The following is a 15000-nucleotide window of genomic DNA, read 5'->3' as shown; positions in this document are numbered from 1 at the left end:
TATAAGTTTAGGATGGTGCCTACTAATTCAAAGGTATTTTTGCGCGGCTTACTAAATATGCAGGAAAAGCAGATCTCAGCAAGTGTTATTGAAATCCAAAAAGGAAATTGGAGGTAACCACCCATTTTTCGAAGATAATTAATCAGCAATATTTGTAAAAAGCTTTAAAATACAAAGCAATGTAAAGCATTCTTTGCCAAATTGAAACTTAATTATCTCTGAAAATGCATGGTTACCCCCAAGAGCACTTGCTAAGTTCTGCTTTTTCCGCATAGTTTTCAACCGCCCAAAAATATCCCTCTATTAATAAGCACCGCCGATAGGAAATCCGAGTATCTTTAGATGCGCAGAACGTATGCGCAATAACAATAGTAGGCATCGTTCTTAATTTGATTTGATTTCAATGAACAGTGCCCTTCATCAGTGCGGCAGCGGTAGAAGACTTGACACTCAGGGCGCTTTCCTTTTGTCAGAACTAGTACTGGGCGGACAGACCCCTCAGTTTGCGAAGAAAATGCAACAATTTGAAGAAACAAAAATTTGGTTTTATCAACGGAGTTGATAATGTAAATTGGCCACCGTACAGAGATTCTAAAAGCTGACGTTTCGAGCGTTAGCCCTTCGTCAGAGCGAATCGAAGGATTATGGGTTACGTGTAGTTTTTATAGTAGAGTAGGAGCTACGCTATTGGTGGTAACATGGCAACGTGAAAAATAGGAATATATTAGTTAAATGAAAAGCGTTCGTTAATACCGTGAGGATTAAGGGTGCCGGTTTGAAAGATGAATTTTTGTTCCAGATTCTTGCGGCCGTTGATAAAACCAAATTTTCGTATACTACTTCCCCACCGACGCAGCAGCACAGTTTCTTTAGAAACTACCCCTTCGTCAATTTGAAGAAACACTTGCACGATAATCCCTCGCATTCTTCTGGAGGATTATATTAGAGTTAGTCCTTCCAAATGCCCGGTCTGGCCGGTCAGTTCTGTCAAATGGAAAGCGCAATCAGTAAATAAAGCTGATCATCACTATTTTAAGACTGGATCCTTTGAATTTCTTTCTGTAAACACGAGCTTATATTTTATAGGAGACTGCGTATACAAAGCAGATATTTAAGGGAAAATCGCAAGAAAATGTTGCGCTAACAGTTAAAGAAAGTTGCGTTTAAACAACAAATATTTAACACTGAACTGTTTTGCATATTCATTGGCTATCGAAGTTCTAGTATTTAATTAATTAGAGACTTTTCGTTTTCCTTGTTTTTCTATACTAGGGTTCAATAGTCTTGCTAATCACTAAAATTTTCAGTACTAAGGACTCATGCGAAGAGTTCAATTTTATCTTGGTTCTTTTCCAGGTTGCAGTGGCTTTCGCCACGAGACACATTTCTGTTGACAAGTCAAAGTGGGTTCCACTATGCACATCCAGATCGCTGTGGTAAAAATCTTGAGTAGAGATTAAGAAAACCTTGTGAAAAAGCGGAGTTGCGCAGTCCGTACAATATGGGATTACACATACTGTTTGCATAACCAAGTAAAAGTGATGTAAAATCCACAGCGTGAGGCAAAGATCGTGGACAGTACATATCGAAAAACATGGTCACAACGAATGGTGTCCAGGAGATTAAGAAAGCAGCCACCACTAAAATAAAAGTGTTTGTTAGTCTGGTTTCTTCGGGGGTCATCAGAAACCCTTGTGAGTTCCCAGTCTTCTTCTCGTTACATGACATTTTCATTGGAGCGCAGTCGATGGTAATAAGTTCTTGCGGAGTGTCGTTATTCAGTTGTACATTGATCGTAGCCTCAGCGTTTCTGTGTTGCGCAGTATCGTCTAGATTGCTGCTGGTTTCCGGTTCGTTTGTTTTTGAAGGATCGTGGATTATTTCCACCGACGAGAGTGTCAAATTATTTCTTGTGGCGCCCACTTTTATTTTCGAGGTGATTGTCAAATTCAGAATTTGATGGTAAGAAAAGATCACAGCTGAAAGGGGTCCAAAGAAGCAAACTGCAATCATAAAATAAGCGTAATAGACGCTCGCACTCCAGTCGACAAAACAATACGACTTTCCTGGGATGAAGTCGTATTTCCCCCACCCAAAAAGAGGTAGCGAAGCTAGAAGTATTGAAACTATCCAGACAGTGGCTCCGTAAAGCCATACTTTTTTCTTGTTGAAGGTGTGGCTGTAAGTTTTCCACTTGACGATGTAAAAATATCGATTAATAGCGATCATACCAAGGAACATAACGGACGCTATGAACGACAAAATCGTAAAAAAGCCGAACACCACGCATGTTGCGTGTCCAAAAATCCATTGCTGTTTTATAATCGTCACTGCAGTAACTGGCACACTTACTCCAGACACTAAGATGTCTGCCGCGGCAAGGTTGAGGATGAAAATGTTGGTGTTGGTGCGAAGATTTTTGTTCTCAGAAATGACGAGGAATAAACTGACATTTCCAATTAAAGCCGCAGCTCCTATAATAAAGAGGACAGTGGTTTCAATTATAATGACCGACAGGCTTAACGTCATCTGGAGAAGTTTTAATCTATCCGTGAACCAATAGAAAAATCGATATATTGCGTTTTTCAGGCTTGTAAGCAACTCTTGACAGTTTAGGTTGCTTCACCGAACAAATATTATGAGATTAAAAACTAAGGCGAGTTCCCAGACAGTGTTGCTTAATCATCTTACTATCCACGGTGATGTGACCGGCAAGTTCAACCAAAAAATGGTTGAGAAATCAATTTCGCTTTAATTTCATGTTTATAAGGTCCGCTTTGTTAAAACGCTTCGTATTTAAATAACAATCATTATTATGAAGTGAAGCCAAACAAAATTTCCGTTATTGTCTCAATCAGTCAGATAATCAGCTTTCAAATTTCAACAAACTGAACTTCCTGGAATTGGAAGCATATGAAAAACCGTAATGTCGGAATCGCCAAGCAACATTGTCGAAATTCTCGAAACATTAATGCTCATTATTACTGATCCTTTCAGTCAGAATTGAACAAATTCATAATCTGTCCGATCAAATTGAGAAGGGTCCAAAAGCGAGCGTAATGGATTTATCATACAGAGGGGTATTAGAATATTCTAAATTGAAGTCACTTTTTGGTAGACGGGAAGATTTGTGACGTTATACAACGAGCTCATCGAGAGCGATGGCCAACATAACTACTGTAGTTGCCCTGCTGCCTTGCTGCTTGAACGCAACAATACTGAATTTGAAGTTTAACTTGCGAAATAAACGAATGTGCACACTCCCAAACATAAAAACCAAAAGGTTCCAGAAGTCGTTTATTGTTGCTTTTTACTACAAAGAAAGAAATGTATATTGTAGTAAATTATGGTATCACGGAATTAATATTATGAATATTTGAATTTTAGCTTCTATTTCTTATAGCTTATTTTATATCTTTGTTTATTTTATAGATAATGATGAAATACCAGGATTCTCCTTTTACTAACAAATCATATCTTCACCGCGCGCAGTGAACATATCATTTTTATCTGTCACATGTAAGAATATAGGTGTCGTCATGGTAACGAACACAATTAGCCAATAACACGCGAGCTTCCTCTTCATTGTAAGATACTTTTGTGCTTTAATATAATTCTTCTCTACTACATTAACATTTTTATTGCAAAATTTTACATTATCATGATTTATTTTTCATAACTTTCATATCTTGTTTCATGTTACACAACATGCGTGTTTTAGCGGTTGGTGACCACTTTTTCATCATTTCGAAAATGAAAAAAAAAAGGTTGTTTTACATTGTAAATCTGGACATTTCATCAATATCTCTATCATAAACAGAATATTACATGGCCGCTTGGAGATACGAATTTTACCTTCTCGTGCTGAAAGTATCTCTCACTCGTTCGCTTCGCTCACTGGTGAGAGATACTTTCAGCACTCTAAGATAAAATTCGTATCCCCGCGCGGCCATGTAATATCCTCTACATATTTATCACATGTAATTCAGCTGATTCAGAAAAGAAACAAGTTGTCAGTCCTATAAAGAACTGTCTCCAATGAAAATATTCACAGGTGATAAGCATTGAGTTTCGAACGCAGGAAAATATCAAACTAACTTCGCATTTTGGTGCGTTAACAAATAGTCGAAATCGCAGTCTGACGTTTTACGAAATCGGAAAACGAGTGGTAAAGGATAAATTTTCTTAGAATTCACCGTTTGGTAAAATTACTGGTGAAAGAGGGGTTTTTTGCCATGAAACATAAAAACACATGCCTAAATATAGTTAAATAGGCTGTCCATCGTTCCAAAGCTGCCCCATTGTTTTCTATCTATTTGTTTGACAGATAACACAAAGAAAACATGACGCTCGCGCGAAGTTTCCTGCGCTCGAAAGACGCTTGTGAAATCATTATTTTCTTAAGTGTTTTCTGTGGTTTTCCTCAGTTGCTGAACGCGGCGTTTGTGGAGGTTATCGAACGCGTGGAAAACGTGACATTCGTCCTGAGTGTTTCACCTTTCAAAAATTTTGATTGAACTCGTTCCAAAATATTTTTCCTTTGTTTTCCAGCGGTTGCTGAACGCAGAAAGAAATGTATATTTCAAGTGCGGATTATAGACGAAATTGACGCACGCACAACTGGACAATTTAAGTAAGCAATGGTCTCTTATAGTAAACACATAAAAAGACTCAAGTGCCCTCAACGGGATTCGAACCCGTGACCTCTGCGATGTCAGTGCAATGCCCTTCCAACTGAGCCTTGAAGCCACTCAGTTGGGAGTAGGTCAATTTGTTGGGCTAATAGACCGAATGCATAAATGGCGGCCAAAAATGTATTCTTTTGTTTATGTGCTAATTAGACTCACTAACCTGGCTCTTAAGCAACATTTCCTTGGTATTTTGTCCATGCAAACGAGGCATGTGAGTCTAATTAGCACAAACAAAATAATACATTTTTGGCGACAATGTGTTCATTCGGTCTATATGTTCCCGTGAAGGAACATATATGGGCCATTTTCCAGTTGCTTGCTAAAAGAAAAGGCCTATGAATGGCTGCGAGGCTGGCAGTGACAGACCACACTGCTTTTAAATTGTATTGTTTTAATTCTAATGAGTCTACATTAACATTAGAAAATTACGAAGGTTTGTTTCAAAACAGGGTCACCTGCAGCCTCGCTTCCATTCTTAGGCCAGGTAACTTAGCTACACCTGTGCAATGGGCTATTTTGCAAGTTTCCCGCGCTCGAAACTAGTAAAGAAGTTGTTTTCGCAATTTTCCGGAAGCGATTAACGTGTACTTTAGTTTCGTGCAATTTGAAAGCTAGCAGTTACCAAGGAACATCGGTGAATATCGTCTCTGTTTGTATTAACTGGTATTCAACTCGCCTTCGCCGAATAATCGTTAATTAGTATAATTTTCAGCGGTGAATATAAGAATTTAGTGTTATATTCACCACCCTACCGGGTGAATATAACATTTTGGAGGCGCGACTGCTAAGCCAATCAAGCACTTTTCGTGCCTTTTTATCTTGTTTTAGCCCGTTGTTTTGCACTTTCTTGATATTCACCGCTGAAAATTACACTAAAACAATTATTATATGGCAAGCAATTCTCAGGCTAAATGGAGCACTTTGATTGACTCGATCTTCGGTGAAATATGTGTTTGGGAGAAGAAAGGAAAGGAACTTTATTTAAGTGTTTAGGGTTAGTCGTTCTAGCGCTGGAGCACTAACTGGGGACACTGCAAACTGAATTAATATTAACAATTAACGCAAATCAAGTCAAATGTTGGTTTTTGAGAGTCAGGGATGGCGCAGTGGTGAGAGCACTCGCCTCCCACCAATGTGGCCCGGGTTGGATTCCCAGATCCGGCGTCATATGTGGGTTGAGTTTGTTGGTTCTCTACTCTGCACCGAGATGTCTTCTCCGGGTAATCCGGTTTCCCCTCTCCTCAAAAACGATATTTGACTTGATTTGTGTAAATTTTTAATTTCAGTTTACAATGTCCCCAATTACTGCTCAAGCGCTAGCACGACTAGACACTTAATAAAGTTGCTTTCCTTAATTTCCTTTTGCACGGTTGTCTTGAACTGCTTGTGGCTGTATCCCAGCCTCGCACTGGACACGACTGCGTACAATAGAGCTGAATAACCCGTAAAAGAGCCGGCATTGCTTTTTCCTAGGATTGATGTCAGTATTTTAACTATTGTCACCGTTCGTAATAATGGCATGTGGTAAGAACGATTCAGAAGATAATAACCGACCACAAGGATTCGTCAATTAATGATCTATTCTGAAAATGAAGATTAAAACAAAGATTTTACATCGACATTCCTAGCATATTTAAGGCGCAGCACAGATAATCTTAGAGCTTTGAAATTACAAATGGACACGGAATTACATTGAAAATGGCTGATAAATGATAAGATGATGATAAAGTAAAGAGGGGAGAGGAACGTTTTAGGGAAGAGGGAGAAATGGCCAAAAACATCGAGGGAGGAGGGAGAAAGTACGTCAAAATATAGGGAGACGGGAGAACCAGCATGAAAAGGGAGAAGGGAGTATGGTTCAGGAGTAAGCCTGGTGTGTGCTTGTAATTATTTACGGTTAATTGTTACCTACTTTTCAGTAACGTGGGGGTTGTGCTCTAATGGACTTTGTGCCTTGCTCATCTGAACTTTGTTGCTTAGTTTACGTTCCGTTCTGGTAGTGGATTGTTGTTAACCGGCTCTGTACCCTTTCCAATTTTACTTGGGCCCTTTGGCCATTGTATACAAACTATTAAACTCTTATTAGAAAGAAAAAAAAAACAACAAGGTATAGGGCTTGGGGATACTTGACTATAAAGTTTCATTCCGTGTTAAGGATACATTGGGGATTTTGGAATGGAAGTAGACAATAATCTGGAATTTTGTGGTCATATATCAAATGTGCGCAAAAACATTACATGTAAGAGGCAATTTAACGTTATGATGCGCTTTCGGAACCTTAAAGGGCAACTTGAAGACCATGGTGAGCACGAAATGTTTTCTGTCTTGTGTGCACTGCATGTGTGTTTAGGTCTTTTTAGGCGTCAGTATTAAAACGAGTAATGCTCTCCGATTTGGTGCTTCCACTAGGTTTTCAGAAATGTACAGCAATACAGCAACTTAATCTTAAGAAAATAAATTTATTTTGACCTTGAAATCGCGCTTTCGGCATTCCGAAATATCATCGATAACGGCGTCGTGTTGTGGTCTTCGCAGCAATTAAGCTGTCTCTCAAACATTGATCTTCTGGCACTATGCTACGTAAACCTCCAAGATCTTTTAGTCAAGGTCTGCTAGTTTGGCAAGGCTACAAAGGTGGGATACACCCTTCAAAGGCAAGCTGCTGGTGCTACATGTTAAATTTAGTAGTGTGCAGGTATTCAAAGTCTTCAAAGAGCAAAGTTCTTTAATAAAGCCATAACATCGGAAGGAATTTAGACTGCAAGGGTAGCATTACGTCACATAATCCCGTCAAAGTACTGATCTGGGAGAAAGGTGAAAAATCAGGGAGGAGGGAGAAACGGCCAAAAAACTAGGGAGCAGGGAGAAAAATTAGTGTAAAAATGAGGAGATAAGATATTTGCCTTCCCGTTCCTTTCCCTCACTAAAGATGTACCTGAAGGGTAGATCCTCGATTCCAAAGTTGGCAATCCTAACTAATACTATAAATCTGACCGAACTAACCGCAACTTTCCTTTCGCTGACCGCGTGTGTCGGGATACAAAGAACAAAAAGATGTAGAACACGTGAAACGTGATCTAACACTTAAACTTTGAGCGAAGTGTTAATCAAGAATGTCAATCATCAGTTCATAATCAGTGAAAGAAATCAAACTGAATTGAATATAGAACCAGAAAAGTGATTCACAAAAGCATGATCTAACACTTAAGTGATCTAACCCTTAAGCCCTGGTCAAACGGTGCATGATAGTCGATGATAGTCGATGATAGTTGAGCGCGCGCTTCCGTTTGACCACCAACTATCATGCACTATCATCGACTATCATCAACTATCATTCAGTTTGAGCCTGTTCAAAATCTTCATGATAGTCGATGATAGTTTTTCTCGTTTGACCACGCGCATGATAGTTCATGATAGTTTTTCGGTCAGCTGTTTTCCCCGAAAATCGGCGGGCTCGTTTAAAATGTCCGCCAAAAGTTGCTCGCGAGTATCGCGAGGCTCTTCAGAAAATAGTGTTGATATTGAGGATGACAATCCAGATATCATAGAGAAGGTACATGTAATAGATGAAACACTGGAGGAATTAGAGGAGCCACCGAGCAAAAAAAACCGTATCACTAAACGTTCATCGGCGAGATGGAGTAATGACCTAATATTTCGTCTAATAGACGAATATGAGGCCAGGCCCTGCCTTTGGGACATTTTTTCCAAGGATTACCATAACAGAGATATCACAGGAAAAGTTAAGCAGGAGATGGAGGTGAGGTTGCTCTCGCAAATCACAATTTGCTTCAGCCACGTATTTTGTGAAAACTGTTCCACCATGCACAATCCGTGACGTTTGGCTGATTTTGTTGATAACTATCGTCAACTATCACGATCTTCTTTGGCCGTTTGACCAGGTGAATGATAGTTGATGATAGTTGGGGAGAATCAACTATCATCGACTATCACGCGCCGTTTGACCAGGGCTTTAAGTGATCTAACACTTAAACTTTGAGCGAAGTGTTAATCAAGAATGTCAATCATCAGTTCATAATCAGTGAAAGAAATCAAACTGAATTGAATATAGAACAAGAAAAGTCATTCACAAAAGCATTAAAAATCTGTTGGAAAAAATTATAACCTTACTAATGGACGATTGCACAGGGGAAGGTAACTCGAGTACCAGCTAATGCGGATGATCCAACTAACTGCATCTTCTCAAAATCATCTCTAACCAACGAAAAATAGGTCCGCAATGCGTACTTGTGTGGGATTTCAGTAATAATAATAATAATAATAATAATAATAATAATAATAATAGTTTAATACTCGTAGTGCGCAAATTCCATTTACATATGATCAAATAAACGTTGATGATTAACATTACCAGTAAATGTGAAAATTTTTGACAGGAGGTTTGAAGGCATTAGTTTTTTAACTTGCGAATATACGGAAACTGGCGCCGTCACGCAACGTGTCAACAAATCGTAGTTAAAACAGGGAACCTCAAATTGCTAATTGTAAATCTACTGGATAATTCTGGACTTTGTCATTGTTATATCTGTCCGATATAGGAAAGGAAAGGAAAGTAAAAGGAAAGGAACTTTATTTAAGTGTGTAGTCGTTATAGCGCTGGAGCACTAATTGAGGACACTGTAAACTAAATTAACAATTAACACAAGTCAAGTCAAATGTTGGTTTTTGACTGTTTTTGAGGAGAGGCGAAACCTGAGTACCTGGAGAAAACCTCTCGGTGCAGAGTAGAGAACCAACAAACTCAACCCACATATGACGCCGGATCTGGGAATCGAACCCGGGCAACATTAGTGGGAGGCGAGTCCTCGATCGATCCTCCCCAGTTTCCCGAAACTTTTAACGAATAAACCATGTTTTCGTGTTCATTCCAATATTGAGCAGAACTGCTTGAGTCCTTCTTAGTTACACTCGCTTTTCGGAATAAATTTACCGCTCGGGGTTTGGTAATTAGGGGCTTCAACGAAGACGACGACCAACACCGCTACAAGTTTTACTTCGCATTGTTGTCATCATTTCACCATTATTCTATGGTATGGAAAGTGTGTTCCAACATTCCAGAAATATATTTGGGTGTGAAATGTGTGGATGAGTGGAAGAAAATTTAAACTATTGACCGAATGCAAAAATGGCCGCCAATATCTTTTTGTCTTTCTGTTAATTAGCCTAACTAGCCTCGTTTTACAGCCCAAATGCTTTCAATTTTACGCGTGTGAACGAGAATAGTTAGGCTAATTAACACAAAGCCATTTTTGCATTCGGTCAATGTCATCGGTTGATCACTTCTTCCACATAACATAAGATTTGGTCACTTTCTAGCCTGCGTAGCTGATCGATGGGACATTTTATCCCGGCATTGTTCAAACACGCGCTGCCCCTCGAGTGGGCCGCGAATGGCATGGTTACGAGTAGTTTTTTCGCCGTTGCCGCTTCACAGTAGTTCTCACTCTAGGCAGCCAAAATGCAATGGAGCAACACCATCAATTTATTCGCGCGCGTTCAGTGAAATAATCCTGCGATAAAATATCGCGCCAGCTACGCAGGTTAGTCAATTTCACGTCGATGTCAGGACGAGAACGGAAAAAAAACATGTAAAACGCCCATGTAGAGCTTACAGAGCTTTTGTTTCCGGCCCATTGTTTTGTTCCATTTTCGTGGCAATTTCTGTTTAATTCCCTGATGATATTGGCCATCATTTTTCTTTTAATTAATCACTCGATCACTGAAGAACTTAGATCACAGTCCCCGGCAAAAGACTGAATCGACTTTGACTCCTTGCACGATTTCTCATGAACTCTTCTCTCTATTTTAACGCCACAACAAAGGTGCATTTTGAGGTACTTTGAAAATAAGAAGCAGACACGCCAACTATGTTATATAATTCATGTTTTGGGAGTCGAAAGTGCGCTGAAAACGGTTTGGTTTCGTAGTACTACCGATTGATCTTTGGCTTCGCTTCGCTTAATGAGGGGGACATTGGGATCTGCGAAAATGCGGTATCCGTTAATTTTTAGCGCGGCATTGCGGAAATTGTAGTCCGAAAAGTTCGAAATTGCGGTATGATCAAATCCTACGGAAAGCAGTTCTCGTATGTGTTGGTTCACGGTATTCGGTGCAGGAATGATTTCACGGAATTATCAGACTGTCTTCCGGTTGCTCCAGGGGAAAAGAAATTGAAAACTCTACAATTGGTGCGGGATCACGCTTTACAAGCGCGAATAGGTAATCCCTCGTGCAGAGCAACATGGGGAAGAAATGTAGAACATTAATTTCGATTTCGGTCAAGTTAACTGTTTTTGAACGCGGTATTTCGGTATTTGCCAATTTGTGGCGAGGAAATGCGGTATTGGGAAACCGTCAATGTCCCCCTCCTTAAGGTGGACATTCTACTTTCTTGCGAACTGAATAAAATATGGTTTATGCATTTAAAGTTTCGCGAAACATGTGTGGTTTATCTAAATGCAAATTACCCGAAAGTTTTTTTTGTTCCCGTGACGTTTGTCGAGTTTTGTCTTTGTAACAACAGCGGTTATAAAAAGTTTCGATAAAGAATAATAATTATTAAAAATTATCTCACAGTTACAATGAAAGCAAGTTTCAATGACGATTTAGCTCCAAATGATCAGGAAATCCATTAAATTAATTTTGTTTTATATCAGATATTCGATTTTATGCCACAAAAAAAGGAAAGGAGTAGGAAGAAATTGCAGCTGGAATGATCAAGAAAAAAATTCAATACAATTCATCAAAAATCGATTGTGTATTGCCACAATTAGTAATTAAGGTTCCTGAGTAATTTTAAACTGAAGGTTTAATCGCATAATATGTCTTTCGCTTACGCAAAATAAATACATTTTTAACTTATCTGCAGTCCTTGGAATCGCAAAGGTACGAGCTGTTGGAAAGAACAACATGTGCCTAGGTGCTGAAATTTCGTTTATGGAAGGGTTGGCGCGGTGTAAGGCAGCTGGGGTCCGGAGAAACGGATTTAGCACTTATAAGTGGGTCTCTTCTCTAAAAGGTTTTTCTCCAGGTACTACGTTTTTCCTCATTATCTAAAGCCAACAGAGATTTCGATTTGATATGAGTTTAGGATGGTGCCTACTAATTCAAAGGTATTTTTGCGCGGTTTACTAAATATGCAGGAAAAGCAGATCTCAGCAAGTGTTATTGAAATCCAAAAAGGAAATTGGAGGTAACCACCCATTTTTCGAAGATAATTAATCAGCAATATTTGTAAAAAGCTTTAAAATACAAAGCAATGTATGGCATTCTTTGCCAAATTGAAGCTTAATTATCTCTGAACATGCATGGTTACCCCCAAGAGTACTTGCTAAGTTCTGCTTCCTCCGCATAGTTTTAAACCGCGCAAAAATATCCTTGTATTAATAAGCACCGCCGATAGGAAATCTGAGTATCTTTAGATGCGCAGAACCTATGCGCAATAACAATAGTAGGCATCGTCCTTAATTTGATTTGATTTCAATGAACAGTGCCATTCATTAGTGCCGCAGCGCTAGAAGACTTGACACTCAGGGCGCTTTCCTTTTGTCAGAACTAGTACTGGCCGGACAGACCCCTCAGTTTGCGAAGAAAATGCAACAATTTGAAGAAACACTTGCACGATAATCCCTCGCATTCTTCTGGAGGATTATATTAGAGTTAGTCCTTCCAAATGCCCGGTCTGGCCGGTCAGTTCTTTCAAATAGAAAGCGCAATCAGTAAATAAAGCTGATCATCACTATTTTAAGACTGGATCCTTTGAATTTTTTTTCTGTAAACACGAGCTTATATTTTATAGGAGACTGCGTATACATAGCAGATATTTAAGGGAAAATCGCAAGAAAATGTTGCGCTAACTATTAAAGAAAGTTCCGTTTAAACAACAAATATTTAACACTGAAATGTTTTGCACCTTCATTGGCTATCGAAGTTCTAGTATTTAATTAATTAGAGACTTTTCATTTTCCTTGTTTTTCTATACTAGAGTTCAATAGTCTTGCTAATCACTAAAATTTTCAGTACTAAGGACTCATGCGAAGAGTTCAATTTTATCTTAGTTCTTTTCCAGGTTGCAATGGCTTTCGCCACGAGACACATTTCTGTTGACAAGTCAAAGTGGGTTCCACTATGCACACCCTGATCGCTTTGGTAAAAATCTTGAGTAGAGATTAAGAAAACCTTGTGCAAAAGCGGAGTTGCGCAGTCCGTACAATATGGGATTACACATACTGTTTGCATAACCAAGTAAAAGTGATGTAAAATCCACAGCGTGAGGCAAAGATCGTGGACAGTACATATCGAAAAACATGGTCACAACGAATGGTGTCCAGGAGACTAGGAAAGCAGCCACCACTAAAATAAAAGTGTTTGTTAGTCTGGTTTCTTCGGGGGTCATCAGAAACCCTCGTGAGTTCCGAGTCTTTTTCTCGTTACATGACATTTTCATTGGAGCGCAGTCGATGGTAATAAGTTCTTGCGGAGTGTCGTTATTCAGTTGTACATTGATCGTAGCCTCAGCGTTTCTGTGTTGCGCAGTATCGTCTAGATTGCTGCTGGTTTCCGGTTCGTTTGTTTTTGAAGGATCGTGGATTATTTCCACCGACGAGAGTGTCAAATTATTTCTTGTGGCGCCCACTTTTATTTTCGAGGTGATTGTCAAATTCAGAATTTGATGGTAAGAAAAGATCACAGCTGAAAGGGGTCCAAAGAAGCAAACTGCAATCATAAAATAAGCGTAATAGACGCTCGCACTCCAGTCGACAAAACAATACGACTTTCCTGGGATGAAGTCGTATTTCCCCCACCCAAAAAGAGGTAGCGAAGCTAGAAGTATTGAAACTATCCAGACAGTGGCTCCGTAAAGCCATACTTTTTTCTTGTTGAAGGTGTGGCTGTAAGTTTTCCACTTGACGATGTAAAAATATCGATTAATAGCGATCATACCAAGGAACATAACGGACGCTATGAACGACAAAATCGTAAAAAAGCCGAACACCACGCATGTTGCGTGTCCAAAAATCCATCGCTGTTTTATAATCGTCACTGCAGTAACTGGCACACTTACTCCAGACACTAAGATGTCTGCCGCGGCAAGGTTGAGGATGAAAATGTTGGTGTCGGTGCGAAGATTTTTGTTCTCATAAACGACGAGGAATAAACTGGCATTTCCAATTAAAGCCGCAGCTCCTATAATAAAGAGGACAGTGGTTTCAATTATAATGACCGACAGGCTTAACGTCATCTGGAGAAGTTTTAATCTATCCGTGAACCAATAGAAAAATCGATATACTGCGTTTTTCAGGCTTGTAAGCAACTCTTGACAGTTTAGGTTGCTTCACCGAACAAATATTATGAGATTAAAAACTAAGGCGAGTTCCCAGACAGTGTTGCTTAACCATCTTACTATCCACGGTGATGTGACCGGCAAGTTCAACCAAAAAATGATTGAGAAATCAATTTCGCTTTAATTTCATGTTTATAAGGTCCGCTTTGTTAAAACGCTTCGTATTTAAATAACAATCATTATTATGAAGTGAAGCCAAACAAAATTTCCGTTATTGTCTCAATCAGTCAGATAATCAGCTTTCAAATTTCAACAAACTGAACTTCCTGGAATTGGAAGCATGTGAAAAAACGTAATGTCGGAATCGCCAAGCAACATTGTTGAAATTCTCGAATTAATGCTCATTATTACTGATCCTTTCAGTCAGAATTGAACAAATTCATAATCTGTCCGATCAAATTGAGAAGGGTCCAGAAGCGAGCGTAATGGATTTATCTTACAGAGGGCTATTAGAATATTCTAAATTGAAGATTTGTGACGTTATACAACGAGATCATCGAGAGCGATGGCCAACATAACTACTGTAGCTGCCCTGCTGCCTTGCTGCTTGAACACAACAATACTGAATTTGAAGTTTAACTTGCGAAATAAACGAATGTGCACACTCCCAAACATAAAAACCAAAAGGTTCCAGAAGTCGTTTGTTGTTGCTTTTTACTGCAGAGAAAGAAATGTATATTGTAGTAAATTATGGTATCACTTATGTGATCAATTTAATATTATGAATAATTGAATTTTAGCTTCTATTTCTTATAGCTTATTTTATATCTTTGTTTATTTTATAGATACTGATGAAATACCAGGATTTCTCCTTTTACTAACAAATCATATCTTCACCGCGCGCAGTGAACATATCATTTTTATCTTTCACATGCAAGAATATAGGTGTCGTCATGGTAACGAACACGATTAGCCAATAACACGCGAGCTTCCTCTTCATTGTAA

The 15000-nt window shown here is 39.0% G+C and overlaps 3 protein-coding genes and 1 non-coding gene across 4 annotated transcripts in view; all 4 read right to left on the bottom strand.

Annotated features, from left to right (window-relative positions):
* Nucleotides 1-15000, bottom strand: part of LOC138013456 (hemagglutinin/amebocyte aggregation factor-like) — a 327884-nt gene that overhangs the window by 274621 nt on the left and 38263 nt on the right. The window lies entirely within an intron of this gene.
* On the bottom strand, nt 1361-2539 carry LOC138013563 (alpha-1B adrenergic receptor-like). The gene has a single exon (XM_068860670.1). The coding sequence runs from the start codon at nt 2527-2529 to the stop codon at nt 1414-1416; it is 1116 nt and encodes a 371-aa protein (XP_068716771.1). The 5' UTR covers nt 2530-2539; the 3' UTR covers nt 1361-1413.
* On the bottom strand, nt 4677-4749 carry Trnav-gac (transfer RNA valine (anticodon GAC)). Its single transcript has one exon. It is a non-coding gene; the product is annotated as a tRNA-Val (tRNA).
* LOC138014298 (5-hydroxytryptamine receptor 1B-like) lies at nt 12728-14084 on the bottom strand. The gene has a single exon (XM_068861344.1). The coding sequence runs from the start codon at nt 13951-13953 to the stop codon at nt 12838-12840; it is 1116 nt and encodes a 371-aa protein (XP_068717445.1). The 5' UTR covers nt 13954-14084; the 3' UTR covers nt 12728-12837.

Source organism: Montipora capricornis, chromosome 8 (genome assembly GCF_036669925.1).
Source record: "Montipora capricornis isolate CH-2021 chromosome 8, ASM3666992v2, whole genome shotgun sequence".
In the NCBI taxonomy this organism is placed as follows: Eukaryota; Metazoa; Cnidaria; class Anthozoa; order Scleractinia; family Acroporidae; genus Montipora; species Montipora capricornis.
This window is presented reverse-complemented; position numbering and strand designations above follow the sequence as displayed.